The sequence below is a fragment of the Phoxinus phoxinus genome, assembly GCF_949152265.1.
Source record: "Phoxinus phoxinus genome assembly, chromosome: 22".
NCBI classification, from domain to species: domain Eukaryota; kingdom Metazoa; phylum Chordata; class Actinopteri; order Cypriniformes; family Leuciscidae; genus Phoxinus; species Phoxinus phoxinus.
The window spans coordinates 2,032,722-2,055,238 of NC_136897.1; the positions used below are offsets into that span (position 1 = coordinate 2,032,722).

Genomic DNA, 22,517 nt, shown 5'->3' on the forward strand with positions numbered 1-22,517 from the left:
CACTGATTGGAGGAACACATGGACAACAGCTCTAGAAGCCTTTAGAGGAATAGTTCACCAAAAAATGATGGATCTACTTACCCAAAGGCCTTCGAAGATGCATAACTTTCTTTCTTCAGCCAAAGAGAAATTAAGGTTTTGGAGCAGGATTTTTCTCCATATAATGCAAGTGAATGGTGCGCATCGTAGTCCATTTTTGACAGCACGAAATCCATATTTCGGCAGCTTTAGTCTCCACACGACCCCAGCCGACAAAGACAGTCTCAAAAACACGGTGTGAAATCGCTGTTGTTTCTGACGTCACACACTACCTTGTAACCAATCAGATCAACGTGTGATCGTCCACCAGTGGATCTCTGAGTGAGTGAGTGAGTGAGTGGAGGCGGGGCTCATTTGCATATTCATAGAACCACGCATACTAAATGAGGCAAGGGTGTCGAGTTACATTCAAGATATTTTAAGACATGAAGACATTTATTAAAGGAAAAAAAATTGAAATATGTAATTTTGGTGATCAAAGGGGAGTTTTAAGGGATAAAATGATCGACTACAGGGGGACTATAATTTCTCTTTGGCTGAGAAAAGAATATCATATACATCTTGGATTGCTTTGGTGTGAGTAAAAAAAAAATCAGGAAATGTTAATTTTTATGTCAACTGTTCCTTTAAGGGCCTTAAAGAACGAAGTTCCCCCCCCCCATTCTTCGCTTAGGGCTAAAAAGAAGTTTGAAATACACTTGCAGCGAAATACTGTTAACCAACATCCAGACGCCGTCCAGATGAATATGTAAATATGTGCTGTACACTTTCCTCTCAATAACTAAATAAACACAGCGGTTCAGAAAGCATCGCATCACAGCGGTGTGTGTTTGAGATTCAGCGTTACAGTCGCGTCATGTTTATTCATACAGCGCTTTACACACTAGATATCATCTTTCCCGCGCGCTGTGTGGCGCATCTTTCCCGCGCGCTGTGTGGCGCATCTTTCCCGCGCGCTGTGTGGCGCATCTTTCCCGCGCGCTGTGTGGCGCATCTTTCCCGCGCGCTGTGTGGCGCATCTTTCCCTCGCAGGACAAAATTACCAGAAGCCCTAAAATTATCACTTTTTTTTCTTTTTTTTTCTCTTCACTTTGATAATATTTTTTTCTATTTTTAATGCAAATTTAGTTATTTTGTATTTTCTTTACCTTTTAAATTACTAGATTTGATCGATAAATAATAAATAAATAGTAATTTAAGCACATTCCTCACAACTTAAATTTCAAAATAACTCACAATTTCATGCATAAACCTTTTAATTCCGCTCTAAATATCTTACATGGGCTGTCTTTGCCGACCTCTTGTGGGAAAAAGATAACATGATATTTCATGACTCTAGATGGCCTTATATCTCTATATGGAGCAAATGAGCTGTTCCGCTGGGTCCTAAAGTCAGTGTCTCTTCAGTATGCACTGATACACATTTATAAAATAATTTATTGGTAAAGTTTGAGCATTTTTAGTTTGAATTTTGAGCATTTTTAGGTTTTCTACATGAACTGAAGCATTCCTCGCATCCCATTCATTCAAATTGACCTGTGAGGGACCTGGTTACGGTTTTAAATCCTCAAATCCGTTCATTCGTGTGTGTGTGTGTATTCGTGGTTCAAGTGCAACAAAAGTCCTGGGGTCTTGGACGCTCTGCTGAACACTCAATAATAATAAGAGAGATTCAGGTGATAATGACCCAAGGGAAGGCTGGTGTTAAGCATCCGCTTCCCAGTTTCACACAGAAACACAGAAGCTGTATTCATGATTTAAAGCGACACTGACAGTCTGTAGTTCATATCCGCTGCTTTATTCTGTCTCTGCCGCTGCTGTGGATGAAGTTACGGGGTTATAAACCACCGCCTGAGCCGGTAACACTCACGGCATGCTGTGTGTGCGTGTGTGTGTGTGTGTGTGTGCGTGAACACTGAACACCTCTCACATGCGTCATGTGTCTGGTTCAGTGTGTAGACTGGTCATCTCCAGTGTGCATGTCATCGCTTTACTTCATTCCCACAGTTCACTGCGGACAATACAATCTCCTGTTGCATTGGGTTCGAAGGTCATGTGACCGATTGCGCCTCATGTAGTGGCTCATGGTCTGTCATGCATGTGCTGTGACTCATCATTTCATCTTGTTTATGTGTGTGTGTGTGTGTGTATGATCGTATGGGTGTATGGGCAACGATTAATCGCATCCAAAATAAAAGTTTGTGTTTACATAATATATGTGTGTGTACCGTGTATAATTCTTTTGGATAAATAAATACACACACATGCATGTATACTGTTTATATATTTATATATAATTTATATTATATATATATATTTTATATATATAAACTGAAATATATACATGCATGTGTGTGTGTATTTATTTATACAAAAGAATTATACACGGTACACACACATATATTATGTAAACACAAACTTTTATTTTGGATGCGATTAATCGTTGCCCAGGACTAATGATATAGGTCATATTGTGTGTGTGTGTGTGTGTGTGTGTGTGTGTGTGTGTGTGTGTGTGTGTGTGTGTGTGTGTGTGTGTGTGTGTGTGTGTGTTGACTCTTCTGTTTCTCTCTCAGGCTTCTGAATTGGGCCAGACGTTAAATGACAGTGTGATCAAGCCCACACAGGAGAAGGTAACGTCATGTGTGTAGTGTGTGTAGTTAAGAGTGAGTGTTGTGTGTGTGTGTGTGTGAATGAAACGCATCATGTCAGATTACACTTTCTACATGGATGTCACACAAACGCATTTTATATCCAAGTAAATTCATCCAGGTTTAAAAATGAATACACTAACATGCAAAAGTTTAGGGTCGGTAATATTAAAATGTTTTAAAATAAATCTCTTCTGTTCACCAAGGCTGCGTTTATTTAATCAAAAATACAGTAAAAACAGTGAAATATTATTATAATGTAAATCAGCGGTTCTCTATTTGAAAATATTTAAAAATGTAAATTATTCCTGTGATCAAAGCTGAATTTATCATCATTACTCCAGTCTTCAGTGTCACATGATCCTCCAGAAATCAGTGTAATATGATGATCTGATGATCAAGACACATTTATCATTATTATCAGTGTTGAAAATAGTTGTGCTGCTTCATATTTTTGTGGAAATCGTGAGATTTTATTTTTCTGTATTCTTTGAGGAATAGAAAGTTCAAAAGAACAGCATTTATTTGAAGTAGAATCTCTTGCTACATTATAAATGTCTTTACTGTCACTTTTGATCAATTTAATGCGTCCTTGATGAATAAAAGTTTTTATTTATTAATTAAAAATAAATAAAAAACGTACCCCAGATGTCAATGTATAAAACCAAACCTTCGGGTTAGTGATGAGTTCAAGTACTGGTCACATGTGCTGCTGTTAGTCGATGACCTTTTTTCCATGAATCGCACGTAAAAAACGTATTTAGACGTGACCATGCTTGACGAAAAAAGAAATCTCTTTAATCTTTTTAAACATGAGCGTTCATGTTTGCGGTTGCCAGATGCCAAGATTTTAAATCCCCCAATCAGAGCTTTTCTGTTAATGATACATGTTCTGTCCGGCGCGTTACTTAATATTTGCAATCTGGCAACCATGAAAACACTCTTGCTTGTATTCAAGGCACATCATCATCATGTCTGTCCCTGACATGTGTTTTGTTGAAGTAATGACATCATCATCCGCTATGATGACACGCGAGCGCTTTCACATTACCAGTGTCTCATGCGAACCGCGTCCAGTTTCGAACCAAACTCCCAGTGTGAAAGAGCCTTTAAAATGCTCACTGTGAGCTGGAGTGCAGCGGGGTAAGATGTGCCAGCGACTCCATTATAGAGGACCCGTTATTCCCTTTAACAGTCCACCAGGAGCAGTGTGTTGTGATTGGTCGAGCGCTTCGAGTGTGTTTGGGAAATGTCCCTCAATTACCATAACCACCAGCTCAACACACTACTGACTAACTCAACCAGGCCACGCCCCTTTATTCTGCGTATGAATTATTTAAAAAATGAGGATTATTTTGCTGTAAATTGTCAATTAAAAAAAGTGATAAAGCAAATAAAAATAGCCAAAATAGTCACGTCTTGTGTAAAGTCATTATTTTCTAGGCGTGTCACAATATATCGCAATACAAAAATGCAACAATATGTATCGCGGATAGTTCACTTAAAATGAAAATTACGTTTTAGAGTCAGTAATACATTAACTGCTATATATAATGTTGAGTATAATGTATAATAATGCAGTGTGGGAATATGTGTGTGTCCTGATAATGCCAGATGTCTGATGTTACCAGTAAAAAGTGTCCGACATTATTTTAAATATATCTAGTCAGTGACAGTGAAAGCATATTCGTCTACAATAATTCAGTATTTTCATCTTCAGAATCATGAATATTGTTCTTCTGGAGTCTCTATTGTCCTGTGCTTTGGGTTTCAGCACCAAGTCCATCATATTCATTTACACACACCATCTTACACCAAATTTAGCATTTTAATCAACAGTTTATTTTTTGTTAACTTTTTACCAAATGTCTTGGAGTATCGCAATAATATTGTGAGTTCAGTATCGGGATATATATATATATCGAATCGTGGGTATCGTTACACTAGGGTTGCCACCCGTCCCTTAAAATACGGAATCATCCCGTATTTACAAGTAAGATGATGCGTCCCGTATAAATCAATAAGGGACGCGATTTGTCCCGTATTTTACATTAGGCCCACATATAGTTGAATAAAAACATAAGGATTTTGCAGTATGGATAATACTAATAGCAAATATAAAGAAATCAATTTTGTAGTAGAAAAGCTCATTGCGTGATTGCATTTTAGCGTCTTTGTTTCTATAGCGACTGAGTCTCGTGAACATGCGCTGTAAACCTGCACGTGTTTAACCCCTCGTGCGCTGTTCGTGTCCTCAACCCCAAATGACGTTTGCTGAAATAAATAAAAAATTATCTTTGTCCAAATGGCGTGAGACTTTGCACAGTTGACAACACTTTCTAGATCTACAATTTTTTTTTAAATACATTTGAATAATATCTATTTTTTTATGTTAGTGTGTGTGGGAAAAGTCACACTTGTGTTGTTTCAACAAAATGTAATTTTGAAACAACAATAGTTTTTTTTTAGGATTTTTAGTTTTAGGAGGATTTATTATATATTTTTTAATTTAGGCTATATAAATCAATAAATAAATATTTTTTATACAAAAACATAAAAAAAAGAGAGTAAAATTCACTTTATAAAAGACCCACATTTCTAACGTTCATGGATATGGATAATTTGACATGGTTTAGTGTAAGATTTTTGCCCATTTTTTGGAAAATGCCGTTTCAATGGGTGAATGGGTGTCCCTTACTTTGCCACACTAAAGGTGGCAACCCTACGTTACACACACGTGGTGAAATGTTTATATGTGAATCTCACTGAATGAACTCGATGAAGCCGGCTGTTGTTCTGCCGAGTGTGTCGGTCACGTTCACACACACGTTTCTGCTGTGATCGTCTAGGTGAAGGACGGGAAGTTGTTTGATGAAATGGCCGTCGGCATCACAGGTCTGGCCACTAAGGTACGAGTCTGAGGTGTTTCTCACACACACACACTCCTGCTCACACTCATCTGGCGCTCAGTGGCGCGTCGTGAGTGTGTCTGGCGCGGTGTGTGAGAGAAACCATGCGCTCTTTCTGTGTCTCAACTCACTCTTCTTTCTCTCTCTGCTTTTTTCGCTGGCATTGTGATTATGGTGGTGAGTATGATGATCTAGAAATAACACGCAATCAGAAGGAAGTGTGTGAGAATACATCAGTAATCGTGGATGCGTGTGTTGAAGACCCCATGAAATCCAGATTGCTCATGAAGCTTTAGCAGATTAACACTTTTTAAATGTATAATCTCTGCTGGGATACTAGATTTAAACACTATTGACACACCAGAGTTTATGGATGTGGCGCATCTCGAACCTCCTTATGGATATTAAACAAAAACACCACAAACGCTCCCTAAAGGATTAGTTCACTTTAAAAAAAAAACTTTTGCTGTCATCCAAGATGTCCATGTCTTTCTTTCTTCAGTGGAAAAGAAATGAAGGTTTTTGATGAACACATTTCTCCATATAATGGACGTCAATGGGCCCCAAACGGGTCAAGGTCCAGATGACAGTGTCAGCGCCGCTTCAACGGGCTTTAAACGACACCAGACGATGAATACGGCTCTTATCTAGCGAAACCATCGTCATTTCACAAATAAATACAAAAGTTTAAGTTTTATAAGCACAAGCGCTCGCCTTGCTCTGTTCTGTGATGCGCGTTCGTGACGTCACGTGATACGCAGTTACGCTGTAAAGGTCACGCTTCTGTGAAAAGTAAAACATTTCTGTCCTGACGAAAATTTTCTTTTAGGCTTTTTAATATTCCAACACCAGGATACACACACGCAATGGGCATTTTAAACGATAAACTGACACAAAGACATTAGAATATGTGTGTATGGTCCTCCTTCTGCACATCTGTAAACACTGACTCGTCAAGCGTGACCTTTTCAACGTAACTGCGTATTACGTGACGTCACGAACGCGCATCACAGAACAGAGCAAGGCGAGCGCTTGTGCTTATAAAACTTAAACTTGTTTATTTATTTGTGAAATGACGATGGTTTCGCTAGATCAGACCCGTATTCATCGTCTGGTGTCGTTTAAAGCCCGTTGAAGCGGCGCTGACACTGTCATCTGGACCTTGACCCGTTTGGGGCCCATTGACGTCCATTATATGGAGAAATGTGTTCATCAAAAACCTTCATTTCTTTTCCACTGAAGAAAGAAAGACATGGACATCTTGGATGACAGCAAAAGTTTTTTTTTTAAAGTGAACTAATCCTTTAATGTTATGCCAAAACTTCACGTTTCTATGAAAAATGTCAAAAATTCTCATCGGAGGATTTCATGGGGTCTTTAAATCATCTCACATTTACAAGTTATGTGAGGAATAACCCGAATAACCTGAAGGCCCTTTCACACCAAAGCAAAAACACACTGAGATCAAACTAATGAACGCATTGCTAAATCATCTAAGTTCTCACTGATGAATAAAGTGAGATTAAATCCATGAAGTCTCATTTGTCTGTTATTAATGCATTATTGAAAGTGTGTATGTACCTGTGTGTGTGTGATTGTGCTGCTGAATGTGTGTTGGCTGTGAAAGGGTCTTAACTGTGATTTGATCCTTTCTGTGTCATCAAATGGCTTCGGGTCAGTGGTGTTAAAGGGGCCGTTCACTCAAAAATGAAAATTATCACATGATTTACTCGCCCTCAAGCGATCCTAGGTGTACATGACATTCTTCTCGCAGATTAATATAATCGGAGTTATATAAAAAATGTCCTGGCTCTTCCAAGCACTTTTATGATGGACAGATGGATAGATGCACTTTTATGATGGACAGATGCACTTTTATGATGGACAGATGCACTTTTATGATGGACAGATGCACTTTTATGATGGATAGATGCACTTTTATGATTGATAGATGCACTTTTATGATGGACAGATGCACTTTTATGATGGATAGATGCACTTTTATGATGGACAGATGCACTTTTATGATGGATAGATGCACTTTTATGATGATAGATGCACTTTTATGATGATAGATGCACTTTTATGATGGACAGATGCACTTTTATGATGATAGATGCACTTTTATGATGTATAGATGCACTTTTATGATGGACAGATGCACTTTTATGATGGACAGATGCACTTTTATGATGGATAGATGCACTTTTATGATGGACAGATGCACTTTTATGATGGATAGATGCACTTTTATGATGATAGATGCACTTTTATGATGATAGATGCACTTTTATGATGGACAGATGCACTTTTATGATGATAGATGCACTTTTATGATGGATAGATGCACTTTTATGATGGATAGATGCACTTTTATGATGGACAGATGCACTTTTATGATGATAGATGCACTTTTATGATGGATAGATGCACTTTTATGATGGACAGATGCACTTTTATGATGGACAGATGCACTTTTATGATGATAGATGCACTTTTATGATGGACAGATGCACTTTTATGATGGACAGATGCACTTTTATGATGGATAGATGCACTTTTATGATGGACAGATGCACTTTTATGATGGATAGATGCACTTTTATGATGATAGATGCACTTTTATGATGATAGATGCACTTTTATGATGGACAGATGCACTTTTATGATGATAGATGCACTTTTATGATGGATAGATGCACTTTTATGATGGACAGATGCACTTTTATGATGGACAGATGCACTTTTATGATGGATAGATGCACTTTTATGATTGATAGATGCACTTTTATGATGGATAGATGCACTTTTATGATGGACAGATGCACTTTTATGATGGACAGATGCACTTTTATGATGGACAGATGCACTTTTATGATGGATAGATGCACTTTTATGATGATAGATGCACTTTTATGATGGACAGATGCACTTTTATGATGGACAGATGCACTTTTATGATGGATAGATGCACTTTTATGATGATAGATGCACTTTTATGATGGACAGATGCACTTTTATGATGGATAGATGCACTTTTATGATGATAGATGCACTTTTATGATGGACAGATGCACTTTTATGATGGATAAATGCACTTTTATGATGGACAGATGCACTTTTATGATGGACAGATGCGCTTTTATGATGGACAGATGCACTTTTATGATGAATAGATGCACTTTTATGATGATAGATGCACTTTTATGATGGACAGATGCACTTTTATGATGGATAGATGCACTTTTATGATGATAGATGCACTTTTATGATGGACAGATGCACTTTTATGATGGATAGATGCACTTTTATGATGATAGATGCACTTTTATGATGGACAGATGCACTTTTATGATGGACAGATGCGCTTTTATGATGGACAGATGCACTTTTATGATGGACAGATGCGCTTTTATGATGGACAGATGCACTTTTATGATGGATAGATGCACTTTTATGATGTATGGATGCTTTAATTTTGGCTTAAAAATCTCATCCTCTATTCACTCCCATTATAAAGCTTGGAAGAGCCATAATGTGTTTATATATATTTGTCTGAAAGTAGAATGTCATATCCACCTCGGAAGACTTGAGGGCGAGTAAATCATGGGCTAATTTTTTAATTTTGGTGTGAACCGTCCCTTTAAGTCGCTCTGTGTTCGTTCAGGTTCAGGGCGCCGGTGCTAAAGGCTGGAAGGATATGACATCGTTCTTCGGTGGAAAACAAGACGCCGCTGAAGATGGGTAATTACACTTTTATTCAACAAGGATTTTATCAATGGTTAAATTTTATTTTACGGTGTCATTGTTACAGTGTAATTATATATTTAATTACTGAGTAATATTAAGCAACTGCTGGTACATGTACTTACTATAGGGTTAGGGTTTGGTTGAGGGTTATTTGCATGTAATTATGCATAATTTACTGTTATTACTACAGTGAGTACATGTAACATGTAAAATAAAATGTTACAGAATAAATTTATCTAAATTAGAGTTACAAAAGTTTTTTTCCCCTTTTTTTTCAGTTCTGCTTATGAAGAAGGTTATCAGAACCAGGATCCCTTCGGCACTCAAGCTCCTAAGAAGGACTTCTGGGAAACGTTCGGGAGTACCGTGTCTCCCAGTGACTCTGTGGAGAAGAGCTGGAGCATGGAGGCTCACGCCGACAATAAGAACAGTGCCGGAGAGAGCTGGGAGACCTGGGACAACGACTGGGAGAAAGCTGGAGACGCCAAGAACCAGAAGAGCCCGTCCAAACCCAACGAGGACTCCTGGGACAACAGCGGCTGGTAGACCGGCTCACACCGGCTCACACCGGCTCAAACACACCTCTGACGCTCGTCTCGCCTGTCGTTGTTCGTTTAATGTTGAGAATGAGTTTATAAAGGTCTTTCGGACCCTTTCTCAGTCCATGATGGAGACGTTTGATAGTACAGTATCATGTTTCATGTCGACACCAGCAGAGATCTGCATGTCATCTGCTGTTATGATCAGTGGATCATAAACTTTCTGATAATGTGAGCGGATCGCAGTGGCTTTCCTTCGACTCTGTTTGTCTGTTTGTTCATGAATTTCTGTTTTATACGTATATGACAGATTCCTATTAAAAAAAAAGTGCATTTTTATCCGCAGAATCATTCAGTCGTCATAAATCATCTTAATTATGCATTCATGTTTATATTATGTCATCCTGTTAATTATGTAATCATGACAATAGCTAAACGTTCGTCAGTAGAAGCATGACACATGTAGTTGCTCTCCTTACATCATCACCTCATGGCCTTTTGTGGAAATCGCTGGTGTTTTTAGGGCGTTTATAATCATGCTATGTATTTAGTTTGTTGGTTTGTTTCCCTCTTCTGTAGTGGCTGTTCATCTCGTCATTCCAGATGTGAAGCGTGTTTATGAACGAATTATCACAAGGTTTCATGTAAAACTCCAGGCATGAACAGCAAACGTTATTTATTTCTCCTTTATTTGTGATTTCGGCTGAACGGGATGTTTCTCTTTGCCTCGGTAATAAGGTGGTTGTTTACTGTATTATTGTCACGGTCACCCTGAATCTCTCTATGATATTGAACATTTCTATTATCCAGCCGAACATCATGTGTCCGATGATCCGATGATTTGACATCTTCTTCTGTGTGGATGTGCCGGACTGGTACGTCTGTGAAACACACACCGTGGGTTTGAACTGTAACGACACCTGCTGTGTCTGGGGAACATGGGCGAGCTACACTATATTCTGCTAGTTAAATGGTATAGTTAATAAAGCGTTAAACACCACCTGACTTCTGCACTTGGTCTCATTTGAAGCTGATTTTACTGAGAAATGAAAGCAATGAGACTAATAAAGGTCATGATTTCACAGCTGAAGATGTTTTCTGTGCAGAGTTCAATTTCAAGACACAAATTCAATTCATTTTACATTTATTTCTGTAGCGCTTTTCACAATACACATCGTTTCAAAGCAGCTTTACAGAAAATGCACTTCACAGTTTAGAGAGATCTGTTATCAGAGGTTACGTATTTCAGAAATGTACATATACAAATTACAGTTAGCTAAAAATTTATTAATTTAAACTATGTAATAATTGAAGGCAGAAACAATGAGCTGATTGAAGTAATGAATACTTGTTTGTTAAAGGGATAGTTCTCTTTGAAATGAAATGTTGGTATGTTTTATCTTACCTGAAGTGCATCCAAGATGTCGGTGTCTTTGTCTCCGCAGTAGTTTCAATTTTGATATTTTAAGGTCAAACCGTTCTTGTCTGTCAGTCATATAATGCAGGTCTATAGGCACTGTCTCTAAAAGCATGCAGAGAAAAGTCCACATTAAAAAATCCCCATCGTAAGTGCACATTGATGGCCTAAGACACGAAACAAGCGGTTTGTGTGATAAAACCAACAGTATTTATATCGTTTTTATCTCTTTTACACAACCACGTCCAAGTGATCTGTTTACACCGGATTTCTTCCCTGGAAACTAATCTAACCGCCTTCGATTGGACGTTGCATTTTTAAACTCAGCAGAAACGCGTGTGATTGGCTGTACGGCTCAACGTATGCCTTTGATTGTCCTGAACAATGAAGCGAGTCGTGTGTCAAGATAGAAGGCTTACAAATTGGGAACAAGTGAAAACTCAACACTCCCGGATGAGTTCGCGCGAGCTTAGGCCATCAATGTGCACTTACGATGGGGAATTGTGTAATGTGGACTTTTCTCTGCATGCTTTTAGAGACAGTGACTATAGACCTGCATTATATGACTGACAGACAAGAACGGTTTGACCTTAAAATATCAAAATTGAAACTACTGCGGAGACAAAGACACCGACATCTTGGATGCACTTCAGGTAAGCTAAAATATACCAACATTTAAGTTCAAAGTGAACTATCCCTTTAACAAATGATTATGACATTTAGAAAAATGTAACATGTGATGTGAAGATATGATGCGTCGACTGAAGGTTTGAGGAATCTGGAGTTTCTTCATAGAAATGCTTTCCAAAGGACCATAAACAAAGGCCTTACAGATCTGCGGTGTGCCTCAAGGCTCGGTGTTCGGTCCTCTCCTGTTCTCTGTTTATACTGTGTTTGCTGTGCAGCTCCTCATCCAAGCTCTTGTCATTTCAAGATTGGACTTGCATTGAATCTTTGAATCCTTCACAGTGAGGTACAAAGTCACTTTAGTCACCCTGAGCTGCTGAACTCACATCTGAAGCTGAAGACGGCTCATCCACAAACACTAAAGTCTTAAAGTCCCCCTGTAGTCAATCATTTTATCCTTTAAAACTCACCTTTGATCACCAAAATGACATTTAAAAATATGTAATGCCTTAAAATATCTTGAATGTAACTCGACACCCTTGCCTCATTTAGTATACGCGGTTCTATGAATATGCAAATGAGCCCCGCCTCCACTCACTCACTCACTCAGAGATCCACTCCTTGACGATCACACGTTGATCTGATTGGTTACAAGGTAGTGTGTGACGTCAGAAACACCAGCGATTTCAAACCGTGTGTTTGAGACTGTCTTTGGTTCACTGCAGTTTTAAGCAGAAAATACTCAGCAATGCTGTCCACTTATGAACTTACACATGGTGTGTGTTAAAGCAGATTAAAAACACCACATAGACACATAAACTACATTAAAAGCTGGATTTTTACCACAGGGGGACTTTAAATCAATGCACTGATGGATTGCTAATGATGGAAATGCGTCTTTCTGGTGTAATTTTAGAGTGACTCAAGGCTGAATATTGTAATGTAACACTGTAATGTTGTACAATGTCAGCTTCAGAGATGTTGTAATGTTTTATTACATCCTATCACAGTTAAGATCTGATGTCGGATGCTTTAAGGGAATAATAGCTCAGTGTGTGTGTGTGTGTGTGTGTGTGTGGTGCTTGCAGTGATGAGGTCATGGGTTCAGAGACAGTGCTTATATGTCCAAGAATTCATGTGTTTCCATGACAACCGAGTAACAGTGAAGCTGTAACCATAGCAACCACACTTGCAGCGATGAAAAAATATAAAAATCTAGAGGTGACATTAGAGCATTAAACATGGACATGGTCACAGTCAGTAAACTGCTGAGCGTGTGTTTGTCAGTTCGTTTACAGATGTTCAGCAGAAAGGATACTCAATGTCATCGATGTCACGTGATGGGGCGTGACGTCAGCGTGCATGAATCGAACTTCACTGACGCGTGCATTTATGATCCGGTGATGTACATGATGTGTGCAAGATTTAATCAAGTTAAAGTTAGATGGAAACATGACACTTCACATATGCAACACACACACACACACACACACACACACACACACACACACACACTTTATAAGAGAGATCTGATGTGTTGATGTGCTTCTCTTCTCTGCTGTGGTTTATATTTGCTTATGTATTTTTGCATTTTTAGGGTTCGGATCTTTATTGTCAATCGAAACGAAGTACGAAGGTCCCGGTCAAAACACAAGATACAAACATTAACCAATAAAACATTAGAAACTTGTCTTTACATTAGTAACATTAGTATGTCTAATCAGCTTCGTCAATAAATAGCACAATAGCAATCAACTAGAATAAAAAAACAGTGCAATTTAAATTTGCTATTTAATTCTACTTAAGATGCATTACTAGAGCAGGTCATGATTGAGAGATGTGTTCAATAAACCCACTTCTATATTTAATTTAATTTAATCATCCAAATCCACAGTTTATGTTTTTTTTTGCATATCATAAGCCTTTATTTCCAGTACTTTTACACATCTGTCTCGAGTCAACCAGTCATGAAGTCGTTCACCAGATCTGGTCATGCACTGAAGCTGCTGCAGTGAATCACAGGGCGGGGCTTGATCGCGTCAATCACTGCAGCGCGTGTGCTGATTGGCTGCTGCGTGAGCTGTGGGCGGGGCCAGATGGAGGGCTGAATCACTCATGCACAATACAGCGATTACAGCGCGCTCTGTACTGGATCATATAGTACGACTAGAGGTATATAACAGATGCATGTGGTGATCAGATTGAAGAAGAGTGCCGTGATGAAGATGTAATGGCGTAAACTCCGCCCATCAGCCTCCATCTGAACAGCAGCTCACACACATCACTGCTTTATCGCTGGTTTTGGGGTAAGAACATCACATAAGCATGACAAAAACCTCGCTTTCTGAATGACAGCGCTGTCAGAATGATATTTGCGCTATTTGCATGCCGCCACATGCAGATTTAATGGAAATTCATCTCCATTTGACGTTTTATGATCGATGCGTCTGAGATTGCGGAGTTGAGCGCGTCACGTGTGTGAACGCTTCCGAAAGCGATGCGATTTTTAATTCACATTAAATCGACGCACATTCAATAAGGCTCGTGTTCAGTGTCATTGTGTTTAAACGTCATGTTCATTATTTCATTGATATGTGTCGAACTATTCCATTAATAGAACTGACACACTATCCAACACTAAACGCACATCAGATGCAGTCTCACAGATCATATCACTGTGCGAAATATTTATAATAAGCATAAATGACAAGAACACACACCGAGTGTTGAAGTCGGTTCGTCGTGACGTCATCTCGGTTATGTCATAGAGGGGTCGTTTGTGTAGCATTCTAATTTAGAATCCTGTCCGTGTAACCATGGTGATCCATTTCTCTTAGGAAACATAACTTAATCTGGCCGGGTTGTACTTTAATTTAAGGTGTCCTTGTTACAGTTTTACAAGTAGGCTACTTAATGTTAATTAACTACATAGGGTTTGGGGTTGCACTTTATTTTACAGTATACGTTACATGTAAAGAAAGTTCTGGGTAATTTAAGGTAACGGGTTAAGGTTATGTTCAGGGTCATTGCTTAGTTATTATAGTACATGCAGAACAGGACTAAAATAAAGTGCTACCGGGTTTGGTTTAGGGTTATTTGCTTGTAATTAGGGTTATGCATAATTTACTGTTAATACATGTGTAACATCTGTAAAATAAAGTGTTACCTAAAATCTTGAGTTAAGAATTAAGGTTGGAAGATAACATTGAGGAGAAGAAAGATGATGTAAATAAGAATTCACGGGTGCGATGTAAACTGTATGTCTGTAAACCTGATCCAGCTAATCAAGTCCTTCAGGTTTACGTGAACACTACAGGTATGAGGATTCAAGTTGTAACTAAACTCTGCAGGGCGCTGGCTCTCTGGGAACTGAGTTTTTGAGAAGTTAATGAACTCTATGCAACCTGGTATTCATATTCTTCTGTGTTTCTAGGGAGTTTAAAGCAATATTATTCTGCTTTTTATGAGTATCTTCATGAGTGATACAATGATTGAAGCACAAATGTAAAATGTGGATAAACACATAATATAAACTATTTAAGAATCTTCTTGAGCTATAATGTTCTCTCTGTTGTTATAATCCAGAAATAAATACTCAGACTTTTCACAGTTGCAATTAAAACGAGGATTTTAAACACGACATGAGTGTTTGAGAGAATCATCTTGAGTTCTGTTCACATTTCTATAAGCAAGCATGTCAGAGTCAGTGGTGTGTGTGTGTGCAGCATACTGATGTGTGTTCATCACAGCCACCGCACGTCAGTGAGTTTCTGTGAGAGTTGCCCACCGCTGGCCAAGCGACAGATATGCAAATGAGCAGTGATGCAGAGACTACCAATGGGAGAGCAGAAACTGATATATTCTGCTGTTTAAATATGTTGTGAACGTGCCATTGCTGATGTGTATTGAAGCTTGTTCCCGCCAAAAAATAAAAAAGGTAATTGCGTTTGTTTGTTTTTTACTCACAATTGTGACTTTTTTCACTCACAATTGCAAGTTTACATCTCACAATTCTGACTTTTTATCTCAGAATTGTGTGATATAAAGTCAGAATTGTGTGATATAAAGTCAGAATTGTGTGATATAAAGTCAGAATTGTGTGATATAAAGTCGCAATTGTGTGTTATAAAGTTGTAATTGTGTGTTATAAAGTCAGAATTGCGTGATATAAAGTCGCAATTGTGTGTTATAAAGTCAGAATTGTGTGATATAAAGTTGTAATTGTGTGTTATAAAGTCAGAATTGCGTGATATAAAGTTGTAATTGTGTGATATAAAGTCAGAATTGCGTGATATAAAGTTGTAATTGTGTGTTATAAAGTCAGAATTGCGTGATATAAAGTTGTAATTGTGTGTTATAAAGTCAGAATTGTGTGATATTAAGTCGCAATTGCGTGATATAAAGTCGCAATTGTGTGTTATAAAGTCAGAATTGTCTGATATAGTCACTAATGCGTGAAATAAAGTCGCAATTGCGTGATATAAAGTCACAATTGCGTGAAATAAAGTCACAATGGCGTGATATTAAGTCGCAATTGTGTTATATAGTCAGAATTGTGTGATATTAAGTCGCAATTGCGTGATATTAAGTCGCAATTGTGTGATATAAAGTCGCAATTGTGTTATAAAGTCAGAATTGTGTGATATAAAGTCGCAATTATGTTATAAAGTCAGAATTGTGTTATAAAGTCAGAATTGTGTTATAAAGTCAGAATTGCGAGTATATCTCTGACTCAATTTCTTACTTTATATCACGCAATTCTGAGAAATAAAGTCACAATTATCTTTTAAAATGTTTTATTCTTTGGCGGAAACAAGCCATAGATGTGATGTCCGTCTGTGCTGAGAAAGCGTGTCATTGATGTGTGTGTGTGTGTGTGTGTGATGGTGTGTGTTTCAGTCATGCCGCCTCCGTCAGACATCGTGAAGGTGGCCATCGAGTGGCCCGGAGCAAACGCTCAATTCATCGAGATCGACCAGGTATTGTTCATTACTCATATACTAGTATCACTAACTGTGTTGGGTAAGTTATTCTAAATAATGACCTGCTGACATTTTTGACCAATGCATTGTCCTCTTAAAGCACATTATGTTCCTTTCTTTTTTTACAAAAGTGGAATTATGGTGATATTTTTAGTCAAAATACAACAGTATCAGCCACGACTGGACCGATATAAAAGCAAGAAGTAAATGACTAAGGTTACACATGTTGAAGGAAATCCCCCGTTCATCTGTGGGAATTTAATTGTAAAAACAATGTCTATACAGTGAAAACACGGATTGACGGGAAATCTCGTCATTGGTGGGGAAAGAGTTAAAGTAATAGTGCACTTAAAAATGAAAATGGACCCCATTGACTTCCATAGTAGGAAAAAAAATACTATGGAAGTCAATGGGGTCCAACATCTGTTTGATTTCCGACATTCTTCCAAATGTCTTCTTTTGTCAAAAAAATACTTTTATTTTTTATTTTTTAAGTGAACTATTCCTTTAAGGAATGACCGTAAACCAATGAAGATGGAGAATGTGCTGCTTTCACTGCATTCACTCCATGTTTTAATTATTTATTTAACCAGGACAATCTCTCTGAGATTATAAATCTCGTTCACAGGAGTGTTCTGGCCAGTTACTATCACAAACTTACAGATCAAAACAACAAGTAAAAAATGTAAAAAATTCATTGAGTCTTCTTCATGTGACCGAATAATAGATTTAAAATCTTCCATAGACACCAGAGTTTGTCATTTCAATTTCGTTTGGAGTAGATCCCATTCAAATGAAGCCGTTTTTCCCAGTTCAGTTCTTACAAATGGAACAGAAAGAGTATAAAACAATTGTAATAACGTTGTATTTACAAGATGAAAACCTGCGACGTCCTACAAGACAGAGTAGTAATCACAAAATGGAGGACGTGAACGCTTTTTACAAAATGTGGCGTGAACCGTTGGACACTGAGGCGCTGTTGTTCTCATCACTTTCAAAATAAAAGTCCTGCGTCCGACATAAGAAAAATGATCAACCGATGCTAATAAAAAATAAAAAGCCAAATATATATAATTTTACTAATTGATATGTGTGTGTGTGTGTATGTGTGTGTGTCTGTGTGTGTGTGTGTGTCTGTGTGTGTGTGTGTGTGTGTGTCTGTGTGTGTGTGTGTGTGTGTGTGTGTGTGTGTGTGTGTGTGTGTGTGTGTGTGTGTGTGTGTGTTGCAGAAGAAGCCACTGGCGTCCATCATTAGAGAAGTGTGTGATGGGTAAGTGCAGCTAAAGCTAAACACTGACATTAAACACTGAGTGAATTCACACACTCACGTCTCTCTGAATGACCTGAACTAAACCTGACCTCAGATCTGAGGTTTATTTCACTCACTGCGAACTAAACTCTCAGAGACGTGCATTAATCTAGTGCGAGTTATTATTTTACACACTGTACCACTGGTTCATATCACAATGTAGGTGTTTTGTGAAAAATGTCCAATTCCAGTTTGTATTGCAAACACTTTTTGCAAAAGTTTTCTGAAATTGTATGTTTAAACATGCAAATTAGTTAATGTCTAATTAAAAGTCTGAACATTGGATAAAGCCAGGTTCAAACTTCTCGTATTTTTGTCTGGTTTCCAGTCCAAATATAGAAATATTCTTAAATCAAGATGCATTTACTAGATGAGTGAAATGCCATAAGATATTATGTCCTGTTTTCTGGGGAAATAAATAAAAATTAAGTGAGTTGATTTAAAAAAAAAAGCTAAATTATCTGCCAATGGGTTAAGAAAAATAATCTTAATTCAAACAGAGAGAAGTTTTTTGTTCTTATCCCATTGGCAGATATTTTTGCTTTTAAGCAACAACTCACTTCATTTCGATTTATTTCCCCAGAAAACAAGACATAATATCTTACGGCATTTTACTACTTTAGTAAACGCATCTTCATTTAAGCATTTTTTGATGTTTGGACTGGAAACAAGACAACAATACTGAGTAAGAAAAGCATTTTTTTGCAGTGTGTCACTCCATCAACAGACACACAACATACATTTCCACCACACTTTCAAGAGTAAAATGTTAATAATAATAATAATTATTATTAATTGCATTTATATAGTGCTTTTCTCGGCACTCAAAGCACTTTACATAGAAGGGGGAAATGTTGTATAAACCAGGCGAATGATATATGAACAAACCTTCAGAATATATAGGAAAGTTTGGTGTGTGTGAAGACTCTCATCCTTCAAAGATATGGATAGGAATTGAAATCTACAGATAAAGTGCAATAAAATAAACACTTGGATGTTTTCTTTCTACTAGTCTGAAAAACAACAACATGATTGTTGACATGTTTAGCGTTCACGTTCTCTCTCTCCGGTGCTGAGGTGGTTATATCTGAGCAGAACTCCTCATCAGAAAGCTGATCGTTCAGTGCGTGTTGTGTTTCTGGGTCACAGTGACATGAATGCGTGTTGTGTGTGTTGTAGATGGTCTCTGTCGGGATCGGAGCAGTTCGCCCTGCGTTACGCTGACGGGCCGCAGCTCTACATCACTGAACAGGTGGAGATCGTATAGCAGCGAACACCTGGAGGGCAAAACCAGGCTTTCTTCCATTGACCTCCAGTCATTTCTGTTTTTACCTGTTTAGTACTAATGTAGTAAGACATTAAAATACCAAATTCAGTATAAACCTTATTGATGATGTATACTATGTATCATTGCGCTGCTGTACGGCTGCAGTTCCTGGATTATTACGCAGGAATGAGAGGATAGTTCCTAGTCATATTGTCCTAGAAAATCACAACTTTTTATTTTCTGTCGGGTTAGGACACGATGTAACTACAGAAGAGTCAAGGTTTAAATAGGACAAATATCAAACACTTTGGTCATTTTTTTGAGAGAGATGCTAACGGTCTAATCAGATTCAATGATCTATGCTAAGCTATGCTAAAAGTGCTACCGCCAGACCCGGAGATCGGCTGAATGGATTCGGAAACGGTGAAACTGTTTAACTTTCGGGGAATTGAGAAAATGAGCCTATTTACAAAAAAACTGTAGTGTTCCTTTAAGCATTTTTTTTTTAAAGAAAAAATGTTGCATTAATATTCTGGGTTCATCTGCTCGCCTGTGTATAGTATGCATCAACAATACGGTTTATACTGAACCTGATCTTTTAATATCACTGTTTTAGTACATTAATGTGCTTTAAAGTCCCCCTGTGGTCGATCGTTTTATCCCTTAAAACTCGTCTTTGATCACCAAAATTACATATTTAAATGTTTTTCCTTGAAAAAAAATCTTCATGCCTTAAAATATTTTGCCTCATTTAGTATGTGTGGTTCTATGAATATGCAAATGAGCCCCGCCTCCACTCACTCAGAGATCCACTGGTGGACGATCACACGTTGATCTGATTGGTCAAGGTAGTGTGTGACGTCAGAAACACCAGCGATTTCAAACCGTGTTTTTGAGACTGTCTTTGGTTCACTGCAGTTTTAAGCAGAAAATACTCAGCAATGCTGTCGACTTAAGAACTTACACATGGTGTGTGTTAAAGCAGATTAAACACACCACATACACACATAAACAACATTAAAAGCTGGATTTACACCACAGGGGGACTTTTTCACGTTAATATCTTGCTGTTTTTAGTGATGGAAATATTACAGCAGGTGTCGTATATGGATCACAAGTGCCCAAAACTTGCATTTTGTTCACATATTTTTGTTCACATATTATTATTTTATTTTTTTTGTCACGTGACAGAACTATGAGTTGATGTTTAATAACCCCTCACAGTGTGTGATAACTGATATTTGATCATTGTTTAGTAATGCTTTTTGCACATTGGTAGCTAAAAAAACATAATATTCTGTATCATTATTTAATCATCATAACATAAATATTATTGGCCAACTCTGAATCGACATGCACCAATGCTACAATTTTCTACATGTCATAATCATTTGTTAACAGACAAGTATTCATTACTTCAACAAGCTCATTATTTCTGCCTTAAATTATTACATTGTTAAATTAAGATATTTTTAGCTAACTGTGTGATTTGTATATGTACATTTCTGAAATTAATAACCTCTGATAACAGAACACGGTTACACTTTATTTTAAGGTGTCATTGTTACAGTGTAATTATATATTTAAGTGCTGAGTAATATTAGTTAACTACATGTACTTACTATAGGATTAGGGTTTGGTTGAGGGTTAGTTGCATGTAATTATGCATAATTTACTGTTATTACTATAGTGAGTACATGTAACATATGTAACAATGACACTGTAAAATAAAGTGTTACCCAGATCACTCTAAATTGTAATGTGGACTCGTGCATTTTCTGTAAAGCTGCTTTGAAACGATGTGTATTGTGAAAAGCGCTACACAAATAAATGTGAATTGAATTGAATGGGATCTAATCTGTGTTTGTGTTTCAGAGTCGCAGTGAAATGAAGATCGGATGTATCCTCCGCCTGGCCATCTCTCCTGTGAGTCTGACGGCACAACACGTCCGGTTACACTTTATTTTACGATGTCATTGTTAGAGTGTAATTATATATATAAGTACTGAGTAATATTAGTTAACTACATGTACTTACTATAGGGTTAGGGTTTGGTTGAGGTTTAGTTGCATGTAATAATTTACTGTTATTACTATTGTAAGTACATGTAACATATGTAACAAGGACACTGTAAAATAATGGGCCGTATTTTAACGCTCTGAAATGCAAGTGTCAAAGCGCAAGTAACTCTGGGCGGATCCCGGCGCTGTTGCTATTATACCGGCGGGATAAAGGACTCTTGCGTCCGACGCAAATCTAAAATGTGTGTGTCTGAAGTCGCTTCATTATTCATAGGTGTGGTTTGGGCGTAACGTGAAATAAACCAATCAGAGCGTCCTCTCACATTCCCTTTAAGAGCCGGCGCGCTTGTTCCACGGATATTATATTATAACGGCGGATCGCTATTATAACGGCGGATTGCTATTATAACGGCGGATCGCTATTATAACGGCGGATCGCTATTATAACGGCGGATCGCTATTATAACGGCGGATTGCTATTATAACGGCGGATCGCTATTATAACGGCGGATCGCTATTATAACGGCGGATCGCTATTATAACGGCGGATCGCTATTATAACGGCGGATCGCTATTATAACGGCGGATTGCTATTATAACGGTGGATTGCTATTATAACGGCGGATCGCTATTATAACGGCGGATCGCTATTATAACGGCGGATCGCTATTATAACGGCGGATCGCTATTATAACGGCGGATCGCTATTATAACGGCGGATCGCTATTATAACGGCGGATTGCTATTATAACGGCGGATCGCTATTATAACGGCGGATCGCTATTATAACGGCGGATCGCTATTATAACGGCGGATCGCTATTATAACGGCGGATTGCTATTATAACGGCGGATCGCTATTATAACGGCGGATTGCTATTATAACGGCGGATTGCTATTATAACGGCGGATCGCTATTATAACGGCGGATTGCTATTATAACGGCGGATTGCTATTATAACGGCGGATTGCTATTATAACGGCGGATTGCTATTATAACGGCGGAT

General features: G+C 38.0%; 2 protein-coding genes across 7 annotated transcripts in view; both read left to right on the forward strand.

The window, feature by feature from the left end:
- Positions 1–10,998, forward strand: part of arfgap1 (ADP-ribosylation factor GTPase activating protein 1) — a 29,783-nt gene extending 18,785 nt beyond the window's left edge. The window contains exons 10-13 of one of the 6 annotated variants that reach the window (XM_079597609.1): positions 2,616–2,672; positions 5,540–5,599; positions 9,267–9,343; positions 9,628–10,976. In XM_079597609.1, coding sequence (XP_079453735.1) covers positions 2,616–2,672; positions 5,540–5,599; positions 9,267–9,343; positions 9,628–9,895 — 462 coding nt within the window. In that variant the 3' untranslated portion in view covers positions 9,896–10,976. Of the gene's footprint in view, positions 1–2,615; positions 2,673–5,539; positions 5,600–9,266; positions 9,344–9,627 lie in introns of all 6 variants that reach the window. The other 5 variants (XM_079597611.1, XM_079597612.1, XM_079597610.1 and 2 more) reach the window with 5 other exon arrangements.
- A 3,025-nt stretch (positions 10,999–14,023) lies between these two features.
- elmo2 (engulfment and cell motility 2) overlaps positions 14,024–22,517 on the forward strand; it is a 36,085-nt gene continuing 27,591 nt past the window's right edge. The window contains exons 1-5 of the mRNA XM_079597595.1: positions 14,024–14,238; positions 16,832–16,911; positions 18,144–18,184; positions 19,403–19,475; positions 21,366–21,416. Of these exons, the coding sequence (XP_079453721.1) occupies positions 16,834–16,911; positions 18,144–18,184; positions 19,403–19,475; positions 21,366–21,416 (243 nt within the window). The 5' untranslated portion in view covers positions 14,024–14,238; positions 16,832–16,833. The remainder of the gene's footprint in view (positions 14,239–16,831; positions 16,912–18,143; positions 18,185–19,402; positions 19,476–21,365; positions 21,417–22,517) is intronic.